The following is a 27,136-nucleotide window of genomic DNA, read 5'->3' as shown; positions in this document are numbered from 1 at the left end:
GCTTTATTGTAAATGAATCTTTACTAAATTTTAAGGATCTCTACTAAATTCATTGTGTATCAGGAACTTTTGATTATATAAACAATCGGTTATACCCAGGGTTTCTTGGGTACTTGGTTGACTCCCCCCACAAGTTGTTAGATTAAAACATATCAGTTATGAAATGGTAAAATAGAATAATTATAACCTTGATTACATGTCTCAACATAATATTACATGTTTGTTTCATTTTAGTAATGATGATGTCCTGTTGATTTCTGTGGAAGGTCCTAATTTGACAACTCCAGTTACATCAAATCCAACAGGTATGTTAAGTTGATTAAAATATGATCTGTCAAATCAGAAAGACTCAAATCAGTATATGTTTAAAACAGAATTGAAAATCCTACTCTCAAAACATGTTTAATTTATATCTGTGATTAACCTGAATAAATCAGTTGATTAAGTTGAGGTTCTTTTTAACCTTTTAAGTGTTAATCAATTTATGGCCTTTTCTTTCTTTACTTGTTATTTCTTTGTTTACTTGTGTTGAATGGCTTTATAAATTATAAAACTGCTTACCTTTCATATCTGTCATTTGTACATGTTTGCTCTGGTCTTGGTGGTGGTAGTGATGTACTTAGGATTTAAAGTTTGGCTAATCTGGGACTTCCCTGGTGGTTCAGTGGTCAACACTGGTCTCCTAATGCAGAGGGAACAGGTTTGATCTCTGGCTGGGGAACTGAAATCCCACATGCCACACAGCACAGCCAAAAAAGCAAAAAACAAAGTTTGGCTAATCTTTAGTATCTTTGATTTTTTTTTTTTTAACTTAAAAAAAAAAACACCTATTTTAGTGAGTGAACTCCAGAAGTTTGTGATGGACAGGGAGGCCTGGCGTGCTGTGATTCATGGGGTCGCAAAGAGTTGGTCACGACTGAGCGACTGACCTGAACTGAACTGATGTTACTGTTTAGAGTTTCTCATTATACTTAGGTAAAAATCTTTAATACCTTAGAGTCCCAATCAATTTCCTTTCCCTTAAAATAGCTACTTGTTGGCTCATAATTTCCTCTTCAAAATTCTCCATTTCGTTTTCATTTTTAGTATATATTAGAGAATTTAATTTGCATCTTATTTTCAGAAAACTTTATCTCCACTTACATAACTACTTAATTGCCCTCATGATTTGGGCTGTTAAGATTGTAAATCAGATAGTCAGGGATATTACGCATTTATCTGATGCCTTTACTGGTTCTATGAAGAATCCTCTTCAGCCATTGCAGGTGGTCTAATCTAAGGATACTATAATTTTTAAAATGTGTACATTTCCAAGTTTATATCCTCAAATGCTACAATAGTTTACAGACAGATACTCAAAAAAGTGTTACTAATACAGTTGTAAAGGTACCAAAGGACAAAGCCTTTTGAACCAAAATTAGATTTTGCTTTTTTTGAACTGGTTCGTTGGTCTTTGGAATAAGTCAGTTGAGTTACAATTTTTTATGATTATATAATGGTTAGTTAGTTAGCATCCCCATTATTATTGTTTCAGCATTTGTATCTTATAAGGTCCATAAATATTTAATAGTAAACTTGTCAAATGTTCATATTTTCATAATTTTCTTTCAGTTACTGGAAAAATTACATCAGGAAATTCTAACAATTCACCTGATGCTGAAAAGAGAGCTATGGTAGGTAGTAAACATTGTCTCTGGATATTATTTATTTGAATATGTTAGTTCTAGGAACTTTAGTGTTGCTACATGTTGAATGACTCATCTATGTCATTCATTCTTTGGGAGAGTCATTCTCTGAGAAATATCTGATTAGTTAGCATGACCAGGTTCCAGTCCAGTTTAAACATCAAAAAGCAAACAGCTAATGATAAACATGTTTCACAACTGTATTTATTACCAGATTAATTCATTCAGGACTCTCCTTAGTCATCCTCACAGAAACTGGATAGTATTTTACAAGCTTCTCTTTCTTGGTAGAGTTGAACTAAACTGTAGAACTTAAAGAATGTTCAGTCTCTAGCTTATAAATGGTAATTTGAAATAACGTTTCATTTTTAAAAAAACATTTTCTGTTGAGGCAAAATCTTATTTTTACAACTTTCCAGGCTATAGAGAAGAAGAAACATGATTCTGTGATTGATCTGACGGATGAAGACCTGTCAAACTGCAGCACAGGTAAAGGATTTTTCTTTTTCAAGAAAGTGGGAAAGGGTAACAACTCAAAGTACATTTCACCCATTTATGAAGTTTTTTGTGTGTGTTAGTGTAATTTAATTTTATCACTTGTAGATTTATGGAGCTGCCATTACAATCAAATTATGCAACTGTTACATCACTCCAAGTTTCCGTCATACTACCTGTAAGGATGTTTTTAGGGTTTTCCCCCAGTCCCTAAACACTGGCAACCGCTATTCTGTTCCTCACTATTATATTATTGTGTGAATGTTATATAAATGTGATATAATATGTATCCTTCTTTCACTCAGCATAATTTCCCCCAAGGGTCATTTAAGTTGTTGAGCAAGTATTCCTTTTTATTGCTGAGTACTATTCCATGGTGTAAATGTGCAGTGATTTATCCATTCACTCACCTGGGTTGCCTGGGGCTATTGGAAATCTCCATTTTACCTGTGAGACACACCTGTTTTCCTTAAACAATAGTGGCTATGAGGGGATGCTAGGGCATAACATGAAAATCTGACAGCAGTGCCCTCTTTCTCAGATTTAAACAAAATGAAGTAAAATACAGTGTTCTAGAGCTGCTAATACGGAGAAGGCAATGGCACCCCACTCTAGTACTCTTGCCTGGAAAATCCCATGGACAGAGGAGCCTGGTGGGCTGCAGTCCATGGGGTCGCTGAGGGTTGGACACGACTGAGCGACTTCACTTTCACTTTCCACTTTCATGCATTAGAGAAGGAAATGGCAACCCACTCCAGTGTTCTTGCCTGGAGAATCCTAAGGATGGGGGAGCCTGGTGGGCTGCCGTCTATGGGGTCGCACAGAGTCAGACGTGACTGAAGCAACTTAGCAGCAGCAGCAGCAGGTCTTAATAAATTATGAGGTTTCATCTATTAATTGCACTTGTGTGTTTATGGTGCTGTTTTGATGAAATATTTGAATTCCACTTATTAAGATCGGTAAATTATGTAATACTTAAAAACAGAGATTACTATAGGAACTGTACAGTCCAGTTCATTCTCCCATCACAACTGTGGATCCCAACAAAGGTTGGAACCATTGAAATCTTCATGAACTTCATGATAGAATCAAAAACCCTTTAGTTTCCAATTTCAAAAAGATTAAAATGAATTGGAGTCCATAATGAATCTGCTTATATTTTTGTCTTTAGAGTAAAACCCAAATTCCTTAACAAGATATACAGAATTCTTTTATTAAATATCTTTTAAATTTTTTTTTTAAATTTTTAAATGTTAGGTAATTGCTTTACAGTGCTGTGTTTGTTTCTGTCATACAGCAGAATGAATCAGCCATAAGTATACATATGTCCCCTTCCTCTTGAAAGTTCCTCTCACCCTATACAGAATTTTTAATGACTTAGACCTTGAAAACTTTTAGCTTTCCGTTCCGTCGCTCAGTCGTGTCCGATTCTTTGCAACCCCGTGGACTGTAGCCTACCAGGCTTCTCCGCCCATGGGATTCTCCAGGCAAGAATACTGGAGTGGGTTACCGTTTCCTTCTCCAGGGGATGTTCCCGACCCAGGTATCGAACCCAGGTCTCCCGCATTGGAGGCAGACGCTTTAACCTCTGAGCCACCAGGGATCTTCTACAAATTCCTTCCCTCTGCCTTAATAGCATCTCAGTAGGTAGTGCTGCTTCTCTCCTTGCCATCACTACATATGCTGTTCTCTCTGCCAGGAATGCTCTCCCCTCTGTAGCTCCCCAGGCTTTTCTGATGACTCCACTTCTCATACTTTAATATATTCAGTTTAGACACTTGTGCTGACCTATTCCTTCCAGGCAGAAGTTGGCGATCTTGGCTCTCCTTACCCTTGGTATTTTGTGCATGCCTATATTATACCTTTATTTTTCTGTTCTATAATTGTTTCTGCACATGCCTGTCCTCCTGAAAAGACTTAATGTACTTTGCAGCAACTTTAATGTTTTTATTAATCTATATATTTTCATCTTTTTAGCACAGTGCTTGGCACACAGTATACTTTTCCCCAAAAAAAATGTTGAATTAATGCAGATTTTGCATTAAATAGTTTTAAAAGAAATGTAAGTTTATATACTGTGAACAGGATTGTAAATTAATTTTTCTGGAAGACATTGTGTTACATCAAAACTTTATAAATATGTAAGCCTTGTGACTCAATTCTTTGAATAATTATCTGAAAAGCCTAAAGTATAGAGGAAATATGAAAATGTTCATTGCAGTGCTATTCATGGAAAATAAAACTTTGGAAACCCTTAAATTTCTAGAAATAAGAGATTAATTGCAAAAATTAGATTTAAATGGTATAACCATATTCAGCCACTAAAAATAATATCAAAGAAGTATATATATTTAACATAAACATGTTAATAATATACCAAGAGAAAAAAGTTATGAAAGTACATATGTAGACTCAGGGTGGAGTTAATGGGATCAGACTTAAACTAGTAGAAAACTAAACAAGATATAGGAAAATTTTTTTCACATATTACAGTACAGGACAGCAGTCTCTGAGAGAAGGAAATGAATGAGATGAGCCCTATGAGTTGCCCCAGCGTTCTTCCTAGATTGCCGTCCTCTGATGGAAATCCCAAGCAGAGAGAGGCTGTCTTGCTCAGGCAGAGGCAGAGATTGACATTCAGAGACTGAGGCAGCTGGAATGAGGTGAAGAATACTATCAGATGAGGAAGCCACTCAGAGAAAGAGTTCTAAGAGGTTAGCTTAGGAGTCCTCTTTAGTCTTTGCTGAAATATCAAGTCACAGATGCATAGAGTGAAACTGCATGAAACTGGGCAAAGAGTGACCAACCAGCTTTACGCTAAACATTTTCCAGAGCTCAAACAGCAGTGGAAAATGTTTCAGATCTGACACACCATAGTGGCAGATTTTCACTGAATATATGGGTCCAAGCTCATCTTAGAGCAAAGGTAACTCTAGCTTTGCCCTAATAAAATCGAAATAAGTGGTTAATCACACAATGCCTACTTCTTTTCAAAGAAGACAATAGAATTCAACACACAACCATGTAAAATTCATAATATTCATCATCAAATTTTTTTTATTTTATTCTTTTTTTTTCCTTTTTTTAAAAATTTTTTATTTTTATTGGAGGCTAATTATTTTACAATATTATATTGGTTGGTTTTGTCATACATTGACATGAATCTGCCCCGGGTGTACATGAGTTCCCCCTCCCGAACCCCCCTCCCACCTCCCTCTTCCCCTTATCCTCCCTCTGGGTCATCCCCGCATACCAGCCCCGAGCATCCTGTAACATGCATCAAACCTGAACTGGCGATTCGTTTCACATATGATAATATACATGTTTCAATGCCATTCTCCCAAACCATCCCACACTCACCCTCTCCCACAGAGTCCCAAAGACTGTTCTATACACCCATGTCTCTTTTGCTGTCCCGTATACAGGGTTATCATTTCCATCTTTCTAAATTCCATATATATGCGTTAGTATATTGTATTGGTGTTTTTCTTTCTGGCTTACTTCACTCTGTGTAATAGGCTCTAGTTTCATCCACCTCATTAGAACTGGTTCAAATGCATTCTTTTTTATGGCTGAGTAATACTCCATTGTATATATGTACCAAAGCTTTCTTATCCATTCGTCTGCAGGTGGACATCTAGGTTGCTTCCATGTCCTGGCTATTATAAACAGTGCTGCAATGAACATTGGAGTACATGTGTCTCTTTCAATTCTGGTTTCCTCAGTGTGTATGCCCAGGAGTGGGATTGCTGGATTGTATGGCAGTTCTATTTCCAGTTTTTTGAGGAATCTCCACACTGTTCTCCATAGTGGCTGTACTAGTTTGCATTCCCACCAACAGTGTAAGAGGGTTCCCTTCTCTCCACACCCTCTCCAGCATTTATTGCATGTAGACTTTTGGATAGCAGCCATTCTGACTGGTGTGAAATGGTATCTCATTGTGGTTTTGATTTGCATTTCTCTGATTATGAGGGATGTTGAGCATTTTATCATGTGTTTGTTAGCCATCTGTATGTCTTCTTTGGAGAAATGTCTGTTTAGTTCTTTGGCCCATTTTTTGATTGGGTCATTTATTTCTCTGGAATTGAGCTGCAGGAGCTGCTTGTATATTTTGGAGATTAATCCTTTATCAGTTGCTTCATTTGCTATTATTTTCTCCCATTCTGAAGGCTGTCTTTTCACCTTGCTTATAGTTCCCTTTGCTGTGCAGAAGCTTTTGGTTTTAATTAGGTCCCATTTGTTTATTTTTGCTTTTATTTCCAATATTCTGGGAGGTGGGTCTTGGAGGATCCTGCTGTGATTTATGTAGGAGAGTGTTTTGCCTACATTCTCCTCTAGGAGTTTTATAGAATCTGGTCTTACATTTAGCTCTCTAATCCATTTTGAGTTTATTTTGGTGTATGGTGTTAGGAAGTGTTCTAGTTTCATTCTTTTGCAAGTGGCTGACCAGTTTTCCCAGCACCACTTGTTGAAGAGACTGTCTTTTCTCCATTTTATATTCTTGCCTCCTTTGTCAAAGATAAGGTGTCCATAGGTGCGTGGATTTATCTCTGGGCTTTCTATTTTGTTCCATTGATCTATATTTCTGTCTTTATGCCAGTACCATACTGTCTTGATGACTGTTGCTTTGTAGTAGAGCCTGAAGTCCAGCAGGTTGATTCCCCCAGTTCCATTTCTTCCTCAAGATTGCTTTGGCTATTCTAGGTTTTTTGTATTTCCATACAAATTGTGAGATTATTTGTTCTAGTTCTGTGAAAAATATCGTTGGTAGCTTGATAGTAATTGCATTGAATGTATAAATTACTTTGGGTATTATACTCATTTTTACAATATTTATTCTTCCAATCCACGAACACGGTATATTTCTCCATCTATTAGTGTCCTCTTTGATTACTTTCACTAGTGTTTTATAGTTTTCTATGTACAAGTCTTTTGTTTCCTTAGGTAGATATATTCCTAAGTATTTAATTCTTTTCGTTGCAACAATGAATGGAATAGTTTCCTTAATTTCTCTTTCTATTTTCTCATTAATAGTGTATAGGAATGCAAGTGATTTCTGTGTGTTGATTTTATATCCTGCAACTTTACTGTATTCATTGATTACCTCTAGTAGTTTTCTGGTAGAGTCTTTAGGGTTTTCTGTGTAGAGGATCATGTCATCAGCGAACAGTGAAAGTTTTACTTCTTCTTTTCCAATTTGTATTCCTTTTATGTCTTTTTCTGCTCTGATTGCTGTGGCCAAAACTTCCAGAACTATGTTGAATAGTACTGGTGAGAGTGGGCACCCTTGTCTTGTTCCTGACTTTAGGGGAAATGCTTTCAGTTTTTCACCATTGAGGATAATGTTTGCTGTGGGTTTGTCATATATAGCTTTTATTATGTTAAGATATGTCCCTTCTATTCCCACTTTCTGGAGGGTTTTTATCATAAGTGGGTGTTGAATTTTGTCGAAGGCTTTCTCTGCATCTATTGAGATAATCATATGATTTTTATTTTTCAGTTTGTTAATGTGTATTACGTTGATTGATTTGCGTATATTGAAGAATCCTTGCATTCCTGGGATAAAGCCCACTTGGTCATGATGTATGATCTTCTTAATGTGTTGTTGGATTCTGATTGCTAGAATTTTGTTCAGGATTTTTGCATCTATGTTCATCAGTGATATTGGCCTGTAGTTTTCTTTTTTTGTGGGATCTTTACCAGATGTTCAAGCAGGTTTTAGAAAAGGCAGAGGCACCAGAGATCAAATTGCCAACATCCGCTGGATCATGGAGAAAGCAAGAGAGTTTCAGAAAAACATCTATTTCTGCTTCATTGACTATGCCAAAGCCTTTGACTGTGTGGATCACAATAAACTGTGGAACATTCTGAAAGAGATGGGATTACCAGACCACCTGACCTGCCTCTTGAGAAATCTGTACGCAGGTCAGGAAGCAACAGTTAGAACAGGACATGGAACAACAGACTGGTTCCAAATAGGAAAAGGAGTACGTCAAGGCTGTATATTGTCACCCTGCTTATTTAACTTCTATGCAGAGTACATCATGAGGAATGCTGGACTGGAAGAAGCACAAGCTGGAATCAAGATTGCTGGGAGAAATATCAATAACCTCAGATATGCAGATGGCACTACGCTTATGGCAGAAAGTGAAGAGGAACTCAAAAGCCTCTTGATGAAAGTGAAAGAGGAGAGTGAAAAGGTTGGTTTGAAGCTCAATATTCAGAAAACAAAGATCATGGCATCTGTTCCCATCACTTCATGGGAGATAGATGGAAAAACAGTGGAAACAGTGTCAGACTTTGTTTTTTTGGGCTCCAAAATCACTGCAGATGCTGATTGCAGCCATGAAATTAAAAGACGCTTGCTCCTTGGAAGGAAAGTTATGACCAACCTTGATAGTATATTAAAAAGCAGAGACATTACTTTGCCAACCAAGGTCCGTCTAGTCAAGGCAATGGTTTTTCCCGTGGTCATGTATGGATGTGAAAGTTGGACTGTGAAGAAGGCTGATCACCGAAGAATCGATGCTTTTGAACTGTGGTGTTGGAGAAGACTCTTGAGAGTCCCTTATACTGCAAGGAGATCCAACCAGTCCATTCTAAAGGAGATCAATCCTGGATGTTCATTGGAGGGACTGATGCTAAAGCTGAAACTGCAATACTTTGGCCACCTCATGCGACGAGTTGACTCACTGGAAAAGACTCTGATGCTGGGAAAGGTTGGGGGCGGGAGGAGAAGGGGACGACGGAGAATGAGATGGCTGGATGGCATCACCGACTCTGTGGACATGAGTTTGAGTGTACTCCGGGAGTTGGTGATGGACAGGGAGGCCTGGCGTGCTGTGATTCATGGGGTCGCGGAGAGTCGGACACGACTGAGCGACTGAAATGAACTGAACTGAACTGAACTACCAGGTTTTGGGATTAGGGTGATGGTGGCCTCATAGAATGAGTTTGGAAGTTTCCCTTCCTCAGCAATTTTCTGGAAGAGTTTGAGTAGAATAGGTGTTAGCTCTTCTCTAAATTTTTGGTAGAATTCAGCTGTGAAGCCGTCTGGACCTGGGCTTTTGTTTGCTGGAAGATTTCTGATTACAGCCTCTAGTTCCATGCTTGTGATGAGTCTATTCAGATTTTCTATTTCTTCCTGGTTCAGTTTTGGAAAGTTGTACTTTTCTAGGAATTTGTCCATTTCTTCCAGGTTATTCATTTTATTGCCATGTAATTGCTGATAGTATTCTCTAATAATCCTTTGTATTTCTGTGTTGTCAGTTTTGATCTCTCCATTTTCATTTCTAATTTTATTGATTTGGTTCTTCTCCCTTTGTTTCTTGATGAGTCTGGCTAGTGGTTTGTCAATTTTATTCACCTTCTCAAAGAACCAGCTTTTGGCTTTGTTGATTTTTGCTATGGTCTCTTTTGTTTCTTTTGCATTTATCTCTGCCCTAATTTTTACGATTTCTTTCCTTCTACTGACCCTGGGCTTCTTCATTTCTTCCTTTTCTAGTTTCTTTAGATGTAGAGTTAGGTTATTTAGTTGACTTTTTTCTTGTTTCTTGAGGTGTGCCTGTGTTGCTATGAACGTCCCTCTTAACACTGCTTTTACAGTGTCCCAAAGGTTTTGGATTGTTGTGTTTTCATTTTCATTCATTTCTAGGCATATTTTGATTTCTCTTTTGATTTCTTCTATGATTTGTTCATTATTCAGCAGCGTGTTATTCAGTCTCCATATGTTGGCATTTTTAATAGTTTTTCTCCTGTATTTGAGATCTAATCTGACTGCATTGTGGTCAGAAAAGATGCTTGGAATGATTTCAATTTTTTTGAATTTACCAAGGCTAGATTTATGGCCCAGGATGTGATCTATCCTGGAAAAGGTTCCGTGTGCGCTTGAGAAAAAGGTAAATTCATTGTTTTGGGGTGAAATGTCCTATAGATATCTATCAGGTCTAACTGGTCTATTGTATCATTTAAAGTTTGTGTTTCCTTGTTAACTTTCTGTTTAGTTGATCTATCCATATATGTAAGTGGGGCATTAAAATCTCCTACTATTATTGCATTGTTGTTAATTTCCCCTTTCATACTTGTTAGTAATTGTCTTATATATTGTGGTGCTCCTCTGTTGGGTGCATAAATATTTATAATTGTTATATCTTCTTCTTGGATTGATCCTTTGATCATTATGTAGTTTCCTTCTTTGTCTCTTTTCACAGCCTTTGTTTTAAAGTCTATTTTATCTGATACGAGTATTGCTACTCCTGCTTTCTTTTGGTCTCTATTTGAGTGGAATATCTTTTTCCAGCCCTTCACTTTCAGTCTGTATGTGTCCCTCGTTTTGAGGTGGGTCTCTTGTAGACAACATATATGGGGGTCTTGTTTTTGTATCCATTCAGCCAGCCTTTGTCTTTTGGTTGGGGCATTCAACCCATTTACGTTTAAGATAATTATTGATAAGTACAATCCCGTAGCCATTTTCTTCATTGTTTTGGGTTCGAGTTTATACACCGTTTCTGTGTTTCCTGTCTAGAGAAAAATCCTTAAGCATTTTTTGGAGAGCTGGTTTGGTGATGCTGAATTCTCTCAGCTTTTGCTTGTCTGTAAAGCTTTTGATTTCTCCTTCATATTTGAATGAGATCCTTGCTGGGTACGGTAATCTGGGCTGTAGGTTATTTTCTTTCATCACTTTAAGTATGTCTTGCCATTCCCTCCTGGCCTGAAGAGTTTCTGTTGAAAGATCAGCTGTTATCCTTATGGGAATCCCCTTGTGTGTTATTTGCTGCTTTTCCCTTGCTGCTTTTAGTATTTGTTCTTTGTGTTTGATCTTTGTTAATTTGATTAATATGTGTCTTGGAGTATTTTGCCTTGGGTTTATCCTGTTGGGGACTCTCTGGGTTTCTTGGACTTGGGTGATTATCTCTTCCCCATTTTAGGGAAGTTTTCAACTATTATCTCCTCAAGTATTCTCTCATGGTCTTTCTTTTTGTCTTCTTCTTCTGGGACTCCTATGATTCGAATGTTGGAGCGTTTAACATTGTCCCAGAGGTCTCTAATATTGTTCTCATTTCTTTTAATTTGTTTTTCTTTTTTCCTCTTTGTTTCATTTATTTCTACAATTCTATCTTCTAGCTCGCTTATCCTGTCTTCTGCCTCTGTTATTCTACTGTTTGTTCCCTCCAGAGTGTTTCTGATCTCATCTATTGCATTATTCATTGTATATTGACTCTTTTTTATTTCCTCTAAGTCCTTATTAAACCTTTCTTCCATCTTCTCAATCCTCTTCTCCAGGTTATTTTTTCTGTAACTCCATTCTGCTTTCAAGATTTTGAATCACTTTCACCATCAAAATTCGAAATTCTTTATCAGGTAGATTCCCTATATCTTCCTCTTTTGTTTGTGTTGGTGGGCATTTATTTTGTTCCTTTACTTGCTGGTTATTTCTCTGCCTCTTCATCTTGCTTATATTGCTTTGCTTGGGGTGGCTTTTCCCTCTTCTGGCCGTTTGTGGAGTTCTCTTTATTATATAGTTTCCTCGCTGTGTGTGGGGTTGGACGGGTCACTTGTCAAGGTTCCCTGGTTAGGGAAGCTTGTGTCGGTGTTCTGGTGGGTGGAGCTGGATTTCTTCTCTCTGGCATGCAATGAAGTGTCCAGTAATGAGTTATGCGATGTCAGTGGGTTTGGAGTGACTTTGGGCAGCCTGAAGCTCAGGGCTGTTTTCCTGTGTTGCTGGAGAATTTGCGTGGTATGTCTTGCTCTGGAACTTGTTGACCCTTGGGTGGTGCTTGGTTTTAGTGCAGGTATGGAGGCATTTGATGAGCTCCTATCAATTAATGTTCCCTGGAGTCAGGAGTTCTCTGGTGTTCTCAGGATTCGGGCTTAAGCCTCTTGCCTCTGGTTTTTGGTCTTATTCTTGGAGTACTCTCTAGACTTCTCTATCTGTCATTTCCAAGGTGGTTCCCTCTGTTTTACCTTCTGTTTGCTGGTCTCTTCAGTGTCTAATTTCCGCCCTGATATTATGGGGCGGGTGGACACTTTTTAAGGCTCAGTTGTTCAGTCCTGTTCTGGGAAGGGAGGAACGCTGCAGACAAATATATCTGGCATCTGTGGGGAGTGCTTGTAGCGTCTCGGCCACACTGGGTTTGCCCCCGCTCACAGCGCGTGTGTTGTCCCAGTCTACACTGCACAGGCTCTAGGTTGCTCTGCCGGGAACTGTCCGAGGCTGGCGCTGGGTTGCATGCACTTCCCAGGTCTAAGCGGCTCAAGTTCAGTTTCTCGGGTACTCCACCAAGGTGCAGACTTGGTTGGGCCTGCGTTTTGTGCCTTCCGTGGTCCAAGCAGCTCAGGTGACCAAGTGTTTGGTGAGCACGGTCGCTGTGACTTATCGCCTCCCCAGTCCCTGCCACTTGGTTTTCTGGGTGTACAACCGGCACACCTTCTCAGGCGGGTATCAACCGGCCCACTAGCCCAAGAAGTCTTGATTAGCAACAAGCCTGCCTTTCTGGGGCTGCAGTTGCCCCCTCCGGCTCTGGCTGACCTCCCTGCCTGTCTCAGCGGGGGATGGGGGATGGGCCGACCACAGCTGGCTCTCTCTGCTCAGTCCTTTGTTCTGTGAGCGGGGCTGACGGAGTCTTTGGTTAGAGCTTTCCACCTTTTCACGGGGAAGCTATCCCACAGTCTGCTTTGCTATCCCCAGTTCTCTCAGATTGCCCTCGTGGCATTCAAGCCCAGTTCTCTCTCTAAGTAGTTCAGCCAGCTCCTCCCTGCCCAGCCCCCGCTTGCTAATGGCCTATGCAGGCGTCTGTGCTGCTTCTCTGCTGGGAGTTACCGTTTGGCGGGTAATCTGTGGGTTTTAATTGTTTCTTTTTTTTTTCCTCCCAGTTATGTGGCCCTCTGAGCTTCTAAGGCTCGCCACAGATTTCGCCAGTGAGAGTGTTTCCTGGTGTTTGGAAACGTCTCTCTTTTTAAAGCCTCCCTTCCCGGGACGGAGCTCCATCCTTACCTCTTTTGTCTCTCTTTTTATCTTTTATGTTTTTTCCTACCTCCTTTCAAAGACAATGGGCTGCTTTTCTGGGTGCCTGATGTTCTCTGCCAGCATTCAGAAGTTGTTTTGTGGACTTTACTCCGCGTTCAAAGGTTCTTTTGATGAATTTGTGGGGGAGAAAGTGGTCTCGCCGTCCTGTTCCTCCGCCATCTTGTTCCTCCCCCTCCCATCATCAAATTTTAAAGTCACTTGAGATATGAGGAAGAAAAATGAAATCCAAAACCAGGAGAAAAATTAGTTAAAAGAAAGACTTTTGACAGATGACAGAATTAACAGACTAAAAGATCTTAAAAGAACTGATAGAAATATACTCAAAGTTTTAAAGGAAAACATGAATAAATAAGAGAAATAAAAGAAAATCAAATGAAGTAAAAAGAAACTACTGAAAGTTCAGTGGATGGAATAAACAGCATATTAAGCAACCACATTGTTGGACTGGATAACAAGACCCAACTATGACAGCTACATGATGTGCATTAAATATAAATATATGGATAGGTTAAAATTAAAAGGGTGTAAGAAAGTAAGCCATGCAGACACTAATCATAAGAAAGTTAGAGTGGCTATATTATTATCAAACAGACTTAAAAACAAGGAATATTACCAGGGGAAAAAAAGGCTGTTTCATAACAGTGCAGCAGTCATTTCATCAGAAAGGCACACTAAACCTATGTTTATGGGACTTCCTTGATGGTCCAGTGGTTAAGAATCTGCCTTCCAATGCAGGGGATGTGGGTTCAGTCCCGGGTAGGGAACTAAAATCCCACCTGCCATAGGGCAGCTAAGCCCATGTGCCACAATTCCTGAGCCTGTGCACCACAGCTACTGAGCCTGCATGCTCTCGAGCCCTTGCACTACAACAGGAAAAGTCTGTGGACACCGCAACTAGAGGAAGCCCACACGCTGCAACCAAAAAACAAACCAGTTGTTTTGGCTGACCCAATGCACCCAAAAAAACAAACAAATCTATACTTAATGCACGTTATGGTAGAACTTCAAGATTCCTAATATAAAAACTAATTGGACTGAAATTATAAATAGAAAAATAATTAAAATTTGAGGTTCCAACACTCCCTTTTCAGTAGTTGATACAATATATAGTCAGTAAAGTTATAGAACCCTGAGCAACACTATCAACCAACTTAATATATCTACTTGACATTTATAGAACACTCCAACGCAGTCACAGAAGAATATGTGTTCTTTTTAAGTGCATGTGAAACATACCACAAAACTGGTTCTGGACCATAAAACTAGTCTCAGTATATTTAAAAGGATAGAGAACATATTCTGTGAGTAGTTACAATGCAACAAGTAATCAGTAACAGAAAGCTATTTGGATAATATCTATGTATTTGGAAACTAAAGAGTACATTTCTCAATAACCCATGAGTCAAGAAATCAAAAGGGAAGTTTAAAAATATTTTGAACTGAATGAAAAAACAGCATATCAAAATCTGAAGGAATGCAACTAAAGCAGTGCTCAGAGGAAATTACTAGCATTAAATATTTATATTAGGAAAGATAGAAAGTAAAATGAAAGTCTAACATGAATAACCTAACATTCTGCCTTAAGACATTGCTTTGCCGACAAAGGTCCGTCCAGTCAAAGCTATGGTTTTTCCAGTAGTCATGTATGAATATGAGAGTTAGACCATAAAGAAGGCTAAGTGCCGAAGAATTGATGTTTTTCAGCTGTGATGTTGGAGAAAACTCTTGAGAGTCCCTTAGACTGCAGGAAGATCAAGCCAGTCAATCCTAAAGGAAATCAACCCTGAATATTCATTGGATGCTGAAACTGAAGCTCTAATACTTTGGCCAACTAATGCAAAGAGCTGACTCTTTAGAGAAGACCCTGATGCTGGAAAAGATTGAAGGCAGAAGGGGAAGGGGACAACAGAGGATGAATGGGTGGATGGTATCACTGATTCAATGGACATGAGTTTGAGCAAGTTCCTGGAGATGGTGATGGACAGGGAAGCCTGGCATGCTGCAGTCTATGGTGTTACAAAGAGTTCAACACAACTGAGCAACTGAACAATAGCAACTGCCTTAAGATGTTAGTACAAAAAGAACAAATTAAACCCAAAGCAAGTAGGTGACCCATCACTAGAGAAGATATGGGGATGGGAAATAAACAGAAGAAGACATTCTCAACATTGTTCATCACTAGGGAAGTTAAGACCATAATGAGATCCTACAACACAGCCACTAAAATGGCTGAAATGAAAACAACTGAAAATATACAAAGTGTTGATAAGGATGTGGAACCACCTGCAATTTTCTTTTTTTGCTGGTAGGAGTGTCAAATGATAAAACCACTTTGGAAGTGGTTTTGCAGTTTCTAAACACATTAGCAATTGATACTATCATTCCACCTTTAGGTATTTATCAAGAGAGATGAAAACCTACATCTACACAAAATGTGCATGCTCAAGTCATTCAGATTCTGCAACCCTGTGGACTGTAGCCCATCAGGCTCCTCTGTCCATGGGATTTTTCAGGCAAGAATACTGGAGTTGGTTGCCATTTCCTTGTGCAGGGGATCTTCCTACCCAGGATTCAAACCTACATCTCACATGTCTCCTCTATTTCAGGTGGATTCTTAACCACTGAGGCACTGGGGAAGCCCATCTACACAAAGACTTTTACACAAATGTTCATAGCAACTTTGTTCATAATAGTCCCAAACTAGAAACAACCCAAATGTCCATGAATAGATAAGTAGGTTGTGGCATAACTGTCTATAGAGCTAAATACTACTCAACAATAAAAATGAATAAAATACATTATACAACAATATTGATGAATCTCAGAAACAAAATGTTGAACAAAAACCATGTTAATTCGGCTTAAGTCAAATTCTGGAAAAAACAACCTAATTGTTAGGACAAAAGACCTGTGGTTTCATGGGGCCAGTGATGAGAAAGGGATTGAGACTATTACTGAGTTTAAGCTTGTACTGCTCACTGCATGACAGGCCAGTAAATCGAGAGATGAGTTGTTAGGGCAAGGAGTGGCAACTGCCTTCAGAAAGCCAGGAAACTTAAGAAGATGGTCGACTAGTGTCCCAAAGAACCATCTTCTCTGAGTTAGAATTCAGGCTTCTTTTATACTAAAAGGGTAGGGAATGTGGTTGGTTGCTACAGACTTCTTGGTGTCAGAATCCTTTGTTCTTGGCAGCTATTTGTTCACATAGGTCCTTGCACAGTGTTCCTCTAAACCTCCAGCAAGACAAATGTTATTCTCTGTTCTGCAACTTTTTAATCTCTATGTAAATAGGAAAGTGTTATATGACTTAAAAGGTCAGCACCTTGAGAATGAGCTCTCCTGTATATTTCAGGCCATCAGCAACGTTTTTAACTTATAGCAAAAGCAGTAGAATACAAAGGTTCAAGTAAAAGAAATAGATCCAATATGGAGTCAGATTCATTTGTATTATCAGAAGGGACACTATTTGGTGTAATATAAACATTGTATCTTGAATTTGGTGAGGGTTTCACAGTAGTACATTTGTCAAAACTCAAAAAGCTGTACATTTTAAATGGGTACATTATACTGTACATAAATTATATCTGAATAGTTCACTTTTTTGGGCTTCCCTGGTAGCTCAGATGGTAAAGAATCTGCATTCAGTGCAGAAGACCCAGGTTTGATCCTTGGGTCAGGAAGATCCCCTGGATAAGGGAATGGCTGCCCACTTCAGTATCCTTTTCTGGAGAATTCCATGCACAGAGGAGTCTGGTGGGCTTATTGTCATGGGGTCACAAAGAGTCAGACATGACTGAGCGACTTCTACTTTCACTTTTAAATGTAAAGTTCATGTGTATAATATAAAATTTATAAGTGAATGAATGTACATATACATGCAGCAAAGGATCTGGAAGGTCAAACACCAAAGGGTTAAGTTGAAACTAGAAGCCACAATTCTCCCCTAAGAATTTAATGAGAAAGAACATTAAAATAATGGGGTGCTTGCTACTGTTGTTTTGAGAATACAGTGTTCTAAAGTAACCATAACCCATTTTTATATAGACAAGGATAAAAGCTGCAGGAAAGTTATGACCAACCTAGATAGTATATTAAAAAGCAGAGACATTACTTTGCCAACAAAGGTCCGTCTAGTCAAGGCTATGGTTTTTCCCGTGATCACGTATGGATGTGAGAGTTGGACTGTGAAGAAAGCTGAGTGCTGAAGAATTGATGCTTTTGAACTGTGGTGCTGGAGAAGACTCTTGAGAGTCCCTTGGACTGCAAGGAGATCCAACCAGTCCATTCTAAAAGAGATCAATCCTGGGTGTTCATTGGAAGGACTGATGCTGAAGCTGAAACTCCAGTACTTAGGCCACCTCATGAGAAGAGTTGACTCACTGGAAAAGACTGATGCTGGTAGGGATTGGGGGCGGGAGGAGAAGGGGACGACAGAGAATGAGATGGCTGGATGGCATCACCGACTCTGTGGACATGAGTTTGAGTGAACTCCAGGAGTTGGTGATGGACAGGGAGGCCTGGCGTGCTGTGATTCATGGGGTCGCAAAGAGTCGGACATGACTGAGCGACTGAACTGAACTGAAAAGCTGCAGAGTATTCACAAGACATTGACACTGATATGCAGAGGATCTAAACATTAACTGATTTGGGATAAAAGTCCTGTTTTGTTTCTAACCTGTTTAAATTTGCTAAGGGCTTGTTGACCTACTACCTTGAAAGAAGGAATGTTAGTTATGGAAAGCTATTATCTGTTGGAATTTTTTTTTTTTATATGAAACTGTTCACTTGAAAATATAAAGGAGGTTATTTGTATCGGCTCTTGTGCATTGACTAACCTGCAGATTATGATTTCACAAGTCTAGTTGTAATTAACAAACCCATTAAAAAGGCTGTGCAGACTGTCTTACAATTAAAAGCATAAAATCATTATCTCTTCTAAAAAGATTTTTTAATACCAGTAAATAATGTGACTAATAAGATATCTTTGAAACACTATGTAGAATCTTAATTAGCCTTGTCAGTTAAAAGGAAAACACAAATGAAAGAAATTGTATTTGAGGAGATTCATAAAATATATTAAACAGTTATTAATATATCAGCACACACAATCTAAAATGGTTTTTGCTGCTTATTAAATATGTTCAAATTTCTGAAATTTCTAGCTGTCGGGCCCTGCTTTCCAACATGGGGCCCTTTTTCTTACCATCCTCTTAATACTCTCCCCAGTTGTCCTCAAACTATTCTTGTACCTACTGAACTGTCTTTCTCTCCCTCACACCCACATTTTCTCTATTTTTCTCCTTTTCTTTCTTCTTCTAACCATCTCTCTTTCTTCCATTCTCTGTTCTGTCTCTCCTTCCTCCCCCTCCCTTTCAAAAGCACACAGTTTATGTCTTATTCCGCCCTGGGCTACCATGTACCTCAGCAGTAGAGATACTTGCAACCCAGGTCTGCGTGAGTTCTAGTATGAATTTGCAGATCTTGTTTGTATCGCACCTTCATACAGGATTGTGAACTGTTCTGTATTTACAGACAACCGTGTTGACCTAACGGCAGCATCCGCCCCCTAAGACTGCTAAGCAGGAATCCCTCTTCTATGGGTAATGTTTCCTAGTTCCCAGCTGCACCACAATTACATGTTTACCTTAAAAGGGGACTTTTTGTCATATGAAAGAAAAACTATCTATACTTGATACCTTTGGGTCTTGAACTTTTAGCAAAAGTTTATCCTCTTATTTCAGTTTTATAATTTTAATTCACATTTACCGATTACACAATATGTAAACTACTGTCGTCTTTAAAGGTTATGGGATTGATTATTGCAGATAAATTTTACTTTTAAACTTTGTGTTGTTCACAGGAAGCCCAGTATCCACCGTTGAGTCACCTATGAAAGCTGTTTCAGTCTCAAAAGAGACAACCCCAGTGTCACAAAATGCATCCCAGGTACTAATACGAAATGTTTCTGTAAGGGATATTTGTTCCAAGTTGAGTGAAAGCATCCATTTCACTAATGAAGAAACACTGGGTCACGTTTCAGCTTTGAAAGCACTTTAGTATGCTTTTTAAATATGCTGTTATGAATCTACTTATTTACTCAATTAAAATAATGTAATTGAATTTTCCAGAAGCTACATAATTAAAACTAAGTCCATTTTTTAATCCAACAAATTGGAAAAGATTTTTAAGAGTAGTAGCCATTGTTAATGAGGGTGGAGGGAAACGGGTGTTCTCCTACACTTGTACTTTTCATGTAAATTGGCACAGTGTTTGGGAACACAGTTTGGCAATGAGATGGAATATTTCTCCAGAAGGTCTGGGACCTAACCCATTCTAGATTAGTGATATTCCAAAGTGTACAGATCTTAACTCCAAAAGAAGCTAATGTTTGAAAAAACTGGAACCAGCCTCACATATCCTTGAAGCATCCTTTTGCTCTTATGATTTTGGTAAATGGATTGAGGAATGGGAAACATGTTGTAGAACTGCGGTTGGCCACTTTAAAAACAATCAGAACCCACCCATCCCGCTTGCTAAACTTTGTATGAACGTGTTTTAGGTTTGTGAGTCCTTTGAGCACCTGCCACCTCTCCCGGAGCCGCCGCCACTGCTGCCAGAGCTGGCAGACAAAGTCCGCGACACACTTCCCCCACAGAAGCCTGAGCTCAAAGTAAAACGGGTGCTGAGGCCCAGGGGCATTGCCCTGACGTGGAACATCTCCAAAATCAACCCCAAGTGTGCCCCCGTGGAAAGCTACCACCTCTTCCTGTGCCATGAGAACCCTAGTAATAAACTGATCTGGAAGAAAATTGGAGAAATTAAAGCTTTACCGCTCCCAATGGCCTGTACTTTATCTCAGTTTTTAGCTTCCAGCAAGTATTATTTTACTGTCCAATCAAAAGACATTTTTGGGCGATATGGACCATTTTGTGATATAAAATCCATTCCTGGATTTTCTGAAAATCTTACCTAAAAGTAAAAAATGTATTTGCTAATTGCACATTTTGCATTTTCATATTTGAATTATTTGTTTACAATGTTTCTGTAACACTATTCACTGTCTTAAAGGGCCAGTTCAGATTGTGAACCCTTCATACAGGGACAGTTGTTTTTCCCGTGTTGTAAGTGGCCTCTTGTTTAATGAACTCTGATTGGCATTCAGGAAGTACTTCAATAGATATCATGGACCCATGCCACTCAGCTGTAGGTGCAATAACTTTGGTACTATGGAGCTGTTGCTTCTATAAGAAGCCCTAGGATGCAAGCAGCCCCCATGTTCTCCATTGACAGTCCACTTTTGGTGACTTGTTTGTGGTCCCATACAGGTACAGGGAAATTCAGCTGTTTACTGAGGCCAGATCATCCCCCAGGGTGCATCTCCACCAAGGTTTTATGAGAATAGATGTCTTCCCATTCTGTTCGTATTCGAAGGGCTATGAATTTGTACCCCCCCCAACTCCCCCCTTTTGTTTTGGGCCATGTCAATCATTTGGGGAAACAGTCTAGAGGTTTTCCCTAAATCAGTTTGTATACTTAACATGTGTAATAAAGCTAGTTAAACGTTGTGTGCTGTGTACACAAAAAATACAATAGCTCTTGTAAAATAAAAAATCCAACCCGCTATTTGAGTTGAGAAAAATGAAGTTGTGTGCCTTAAATTTAAGGCTTTAATTTGCCGAACCCCTTTGTTCATTTCCTGGCTGCCATCGTTACTCAGAGAAAGAATATAACACAGACAGCTCCTGTAGATGTATCCTGCTTCCCTCTGTCTTAGGGATCACTGATGTGATGCTGCGGCTCCTACAAATAGCCCAAGAAACGCAGCAGGTGAGCACAGTGGACAAGTGTCAGTCAGGACCCAAGGGGGAAAACTATGGATGAGTAACACTAGGGCATCAAGAAAACAGAAAAATAGCTGTTAGTGGGAAACTGTTCCCACAGAGAGGCATTCTTGCCTGGTATATAGTGAAAGTGCAGACGTCAGAGGCTCTGAGAGTTAAAAAACTGAACCAGGGGATGGCTTTCCTTGGCATTTTGTGAATGCTGTCACATCTTCAGTCATAAATAAAGATGTTGTTTTTCAGTCTCCTGTGTCTTTACCTTTTCAACAGTACAAAGAATGGAAGAGCCAGATTCTGAACTGAATTGAAAGAGATGAGCCCCGCCCCCGTGAGGTCCTGTTTCCGGCCCAGAGCGGTGGAGTGCATGCTGCAGCAGAGGACAAGGGCTTCTCCTAGGGGACGACGGCACCTTTGGGTTGGCATCAGCTGGGCTTTGACTCACCGAGCGAGGCCCAGCACGTTGACCCCATAGCAGGACTTCAGTGTGCATCAGCAGAGTGAAACTGTGCCCCAACCAGCAGATTTTCTGGCCTGTTAATAGGTAAACAAGCCTTCAGGAAGAGAACTTTTCACAATAGCAGGAAGAGGAGGCATGCAGATGGCAGGCATCCTCAAACTGCTGGCTCAGAAAACATTAGTGTTTGCTGCATTTTTTTAGGGGCAAGGGCAAGATCCTCAACTATTATCCACCAGGGACACCAGAACAGAACGTGTCCAGTTACATAGTACAAAGTAAACACCCCACCCCCACCCAGGAAAAGTCTCATGTTCTTTTGGTGGGAAATTTTTATGCCTCTTAAGCAACAGAACCAAACACTTATGGACAGGCTAAAATTGACTATATTGAGAAAAGGCTGTGGGTAGTTTATGGAATTCCTGGGTGCTGAAAGACTCTGGCTTGGGAAACAGGAAAGGGGAAAAGATAACTGTGCAACAAATTCCCGTGAGGTTTCAGACTTGAGATGGTTTATGCAATTTAAAAATGCACAACTGTGATAGGTCGACTTCAAAAAAATGCACAATGTGAGAGTTGTGAGTTAAGTTTTATTTGGGGTAAAATGAGGACTGCAGCCCAGGAGACAGCACCTCAAGACAGCTCTGAGAGACTGCTCCAGAGACGCAGCGGGTGTGATTTGGGTGAAGGGGAAATAACGCAATCAAGCACTTACATTTCCAAAAGGTTTCTATAGTCTTGTGAAGATTTTGCTAGTCATGAAGAGCAGTCACCATGAAAGATTTTAGTGGTTTTCTAGATATGAGAAGATACAAGAATTGGGCTCATAAAATCAACTGCTGAAAATACCTATGTGAAGACCTGTTCTGCCAGTACGCAGAACGCCTCAAAGCACAGAGGGACTCATTTCTCATCTCCACCCTGAACTCCTTTCGGGGGTTGAAGGTCAGCAGCTGCAGCATCATATGATTTAATCCTTGTAGGTGACAAGTATCAATTTGTAGTTGACAGTGAAGATGTTTTCTGCCCATTTTAAAGATGTGGGCTTGCCCAAGGCATAGAGACCCAGCCCATTCACACGCGGTGCTCTGGTCTTGGGTTCCGCCTATACACACAGGCTGTGCTGCCCAGGGGGTACAACGGGTGAAACTGGAAACTTTCCACACTTTGCTGCCTTGTGACTCCAGAGTCAAAACCCCAGACACACATCTCATCTGGCATTGGCAGTCCATGAGAGGTGCACTCTGCTGCTCTTAATAGGGTAGATGTGTTGGCTTTGGGTCCTGTCTTTAGGCTGGAACTGCCTTCCCAGATGTCCTTCCCTGGCTGGTTCAGGTTTAGTGTCACACGACACTGCATGAGATTCAGAGCAGGAGCACAACATCAGTTCACTGTTGTATGTTCTGAAGGTGGATACAGGGCATCAGAGCATGGCGGCTCCCAGGCTCTGCTGGCTACAGACTCAGCTCCTGCCGCTTCTGCCAGAGCCTGTCCAAGTGCAGGGCACGTCCATGTGCTGCCCTGGGCCCTTCTTACTGGGCGTGTTTCCTGTGGCTTCAAGGCTGGAGGTGGTGACACAGAGACATGCCTCCAGTTTGTACTTGTTCTTGTCCACGTCCTTCCTTCCTTCCTGTCGACCACCTGGCTGACCTCTGGCGACTCCAGACTCGAGTAGGAAGGAACAGCTTGCATAGACTTCTCCATGAGCTCTCCCACAGCGGGCCAGGTCTAGCCCCTATAATCAATTCCCAGTTCTACAGCTTCGACAGCTTCCTCACTGAGACCATGAGGCCTCCACACAGCAGAGGCGCATTCTCACCTCAGGAGCTGAGTAGGGCAGTAGCTTGTCTGACTGTCCTAGAAAGGGAGCGTCTTATATGTTGTTCTCATGGAATTAAGAATTCACAGAAAAACACTTGAGTCTGAAAGCCAGTTCCAGCCTTTACTGTGAGGTTAGCATCTGAGCCTCCTGTTTCTCAATGTCTTGACTCCTTCCTCTCCCTCTTTCTCCCTCTTTCATTATTTAACTGGGTCTCTGCTGCCTGAACTCAAGAACTGTGAAAGATTCAGGGTCATTGTAAGGAGTTAACAATGTAACATATCATACCTTGGACAAAGCAAGTCCTTTATTAGCAAACAGTAGAAATCAAAAACATTTAAATCTATGCTAAGGGGGTGGGGAAATTAGAAATACCTTGTTTCCAAGGTAACCACTAATTTACTGGGGCACAAGGGTCAGCAGGAGATGGCATGTCACTCAGAGGTGGCTGTGGACATAGAAGAAAATCCTTTTAAAGATTATAATGTGAACATTGTCAAGAATACTCTTGAGAGTCCCTTGCACTGTGAGGAGATCAAACCAATCAATCTTAACAGAAATCAACCCTGAATATTCACTGGGAGGACTGATGCTGAAGCTGAAGCTCCAATACTTTTCCATCTGATGCAAAGAGTCAACTCATTGGAAAAGACCCTGATGCTGGGAAAGACTGAAGGCAGGAGGAGAAGGGGACAACAGGACAAGATGGTTGGATGGCATCACCGAGTCAACGGACATGAGTTTGAGCAAACTTTGGGAGATAGTGGAGGACAGGGAAGTCTGGCATGCTGCAGTCCATGGGGTCGCAGAGTCAGACACAACTGAGTGACTGAACAGCAACAATGTGAACACGTTTCCAGTATGGAGACAGAAACGGAGGCAGAGGCAGAGCCTGGAGTGAGGCAGTCACAAGCCACGGAGCAGCGGAGCCACCAGAAGCTGGAAGAGGAGAGGAGGGATGGTCCTCCAGAGCCTTCAGAGGGAGCACAGCCCTGCCAGCATCTTGATTTCAGATTTCCAGCCTCTTGTGCTGTGAGAAAATCCACTTCTGTTGTTCCAAGCCACCAAGTTTGTGATAATTTGTTAAGCAACCTTAGGAAAATTAATCCAGTCACTCATCACTGGGGACCACGATTTGTTTAAAACAATGACGCCTGGCCCTTATCCAATAATTTGTGGAGCTGGGACTTCCAAGGTGTGTTGCAGGAAGGAGGGCCCCAAAGGGAGCATTTGTCTGACACTCAGAAATGAATTATCTGAGTAGACACTCGTGCTCACAAAGCAAGAGACTTTATAGGGAAGGGGCACCCAGGTGGAGAGCAGGAGGGGGAGGGAACACAGGAGGACTGCCCTGCCACGTGGCTCACAGTCTAGGGTTTCATGGTGATGGGATTAGTTTCCAGGTTGCCTTAGGCCAATCACTGTGATTCAGGGTCCTTCTGGTGGCACACACATCACTCAGCCAAGATGGATGTCAGCGAGCAGGATTCTGGGAGGGAGCAGGACACGTGGCATCTCCGTTTGACCTTTCCTGAATTCTTCCATTGATGTCGGCTTGTTAGTTCCATGTTCCTTATCAGGACCCTGTGTTGTGAAATAACTCACCCAGACGGTCACTGCGGTGCCTGGCCAAGGTGAGTGGTCTCAGTCAGTGTTTCCCATAACAGGTGCCCATAAGACACTCTCAGTGGCTGTTGTTGAGTCGCTAAGCCATGTTCAACTCTTTGTGACCCATGAACCACAGCACGCCAGGCTTCTGTCCTTCACTATTCTCCAGAGTTTGCTCAAACTCATGCCCATTGAGTCAGTGATGCCATCCAACCGTCTCATCCTCTGTCACCCCATCTCCCCTGGCCCTCAGTCTTTCCCAGCATCAGGGTCTGGTTTGATCTGGCTTGATCTCCTTGCTCTTCAAGGGACCCTCAAGAGTCTTCTCCAGCACCACAATTTGAAAGCATCAGTTCTTTGGTGCTCAGCCTTCTTTATGGTCCAACTCTTACATTCATACATGACTAATGGAAAAACCATAGCTTTGACTAGACGTCTCTGATTTTTAGTACACTGTCTACATTTGTCATAGTTCTTCTTCCAAGGAACAAGTGTCTTTTAATTTCGTGGCTACAGTCACCATCCACAGTGATTTTGGAGCCCAAGAAAATGAAATCTGACACTGTTTCCACTTTTTCCCCAGCTGTTTGCCATGAAGTGATGGGACTGGATGCCATGATGACTGTTGAGTTTTAAGACAGCTTTCTCACTCCCTTCTTCACTCGAGAGGCTCTTAAGTTCCTTTTCAACTTCTGCCATTAGAGCTATATCATCTGCATATCTGAGATTGTTGATATTTCTCCTGGCAGTCTTGATTCCAGCTTGTGAATCATGCAGCCCAGCGTTTCTCATGATGTACTCTGCCTGTAAGTTAAATAAGCAGGGTGACAATATACAGCCTTGGTTTACTCCCTTTCCTATTTGGAACCAGTCTGTTGTTCCATGTCCAGTTCTAACTATTGTCTCTTGTCCTGCATGCAGATTTTTCAGGAAGCAGGTAAGATGGTCTGGTATTCTCACCTCTTGAAGAATATCCCCCAGTTTGTTGTGATCCACACAGTCAAAGGCTTTAGTGTAGTCAATGAGGTGGTGTTATGCCCTAAACTTGGAAGACGCAAAGTCCCTGTCAATCATTTCACAATGTCTTCCCATCACTGAGATATGTCTGCTGCTGCTAAGTCACTTCAGTCGTGTCCGACTCTGTGCGACCCCATAGACGGCAGCCCACCAGGCTCCCCCGTCCCTGGGATTCTCCAGTCAAGAACACTGGAGTGGGTTGCCATTTCCTTCTCCAATGTGTGAAAGTGAAAAGTGAAAGTGAAGTCGCTCAGTCGTGTCCGACCCTTAGCGACCCCACGGACAGCAGCCTACCAGGCTGCTCCATTCATGGGATTTTCTAGGCAAGAGTACTGGAGTGGCTTGCCATTGCCTTCTCCGGAGATATGTCTAACACCATGAAATCAGGTGGTGGTTTTATCTTCAACTGGTAGATGGCAGTGTCATCTACAAATTGGCACTTGCCAAGAGCATTGCCAGCAACTGAAAAGCAAGGCATTTGCCATCTGCCTCTGGGGAGACTGAACACTGTGCTGTTGTAGCTGTTGAACTTCAACACCCCTGAGGGAGTTCAAGGTGGATTGAGACAGTGTGCTCCAGGAGATCTGGTGGGACAGGTATTTAGATAGTCAGATATTTTCAGGAATTGACTTTATGCTCCCAATTCTTGCATCTCCTCATATCTAGAAAAGTGCTAAATCCCTTCATGGTGACGTCAGATCCTTGTGACTAGCAGAAAATCTTTTTTAAAATGAGTGCTTAATGGTATTGAATTTCCCCTTCACCGAAACCTTATATATTGACCTTCCCCTACTGCCTTTTTGGAGTCGTCTCTCAGAACTGTCTGAGGCGCTGCCTCCCAGGCTGCAGTCCTCGTTTTGCCTCAAATAAAACTTAACTTGCAACTCTCACATTGTGCATCTTTTTTTAGTCGGCAGCAGCTACTGAACAATAATTCCTATCAAGGCTTCAAAGAACAAAGAGCCTTATTTAGGGTCCTAAGAACTGCAATTCAGGAGACACAGATTCAGGTAAAATCAAAAGGGTGTTCCGGGGAGGAAGGCATCGGGGCCTTAGAAAGACAAAAGTCACAAGGTTATTCAGGCTCCAGATCTGGCAGTTATCTAGAGTTTCTGGAACATCGTGTAGGTGTCCTGGATGCCTGCAGTAAGTGATCAAAAGTGATCAGATTCCAACCAGAATGAGACGTGC

At 40.9% G+C, this 27,136-nt stretch overlaps 1 protein-coding gene across 7 annotated transcripts in view; it reads left to right on the top strand.

Annotated features, from left to right (window-relative positions):
• Nucleotides 1-21,321, top strand: part of ATF7IP2 (activating transcription factor 7 interacting protein 2) — an 82,644-nt gene extending 61,323 nt beyond the window's left edge. For 4 of the 7 annotated variants that reach the window (XM_088833013.1, XM_088833011.1, XM_088833010.1 and 1 more), the window contains 5 exons: nt 235-305; nt 1,612-1,673; nt 2,105-2,174; nt 19,067-19,152; nt 19,766-21,301. In XM_088833013.1, coding sequence (XP_088689139.1) covers nt 235-305; nt 1,612-1,673; nt 2,105-2,174; nt 19,067-19,152; nt 19,766-20,179 — 703 coding nt within the window. In that variant the 3' untranslated portion in view covers nt 20,180-21,301. Of the gene's footprint in view, nt 1-234; nt 306-1,611; nt 1,674-2,104; nt 2,175-19,066; nt 19,153-19,765 lie in introns of all 7 variants that reach the window. The other 3 variants (XM_088833012.1, XM_055409473.2, XM_088833015.1) reach the window with 2 other exon arrangements.
• Nucleotides 21,322-27,136: the final 5,815 nt, after the last annotated feature.

Source organism: Moschus berezovskii, chromosome 27 (genome assembly GCF_049115385.1).
Source record: "Moschus berezovskii isolate FMDL1 chromosome 27, NW_MosBer_1.0, whole genome shotgun sequence".
In the NCBI taxonomy this organism is placed as follows: Eukaryota; Metazoa; Chordata; class Mammalia; order Artiodactyla; family Moschidae; genus Moschus; species Moschus berezovskii.
Note: the sequence above shows the minus strand (reverse complement) of the source record. Positions and strands in the feature narration are given on the sequence as shown.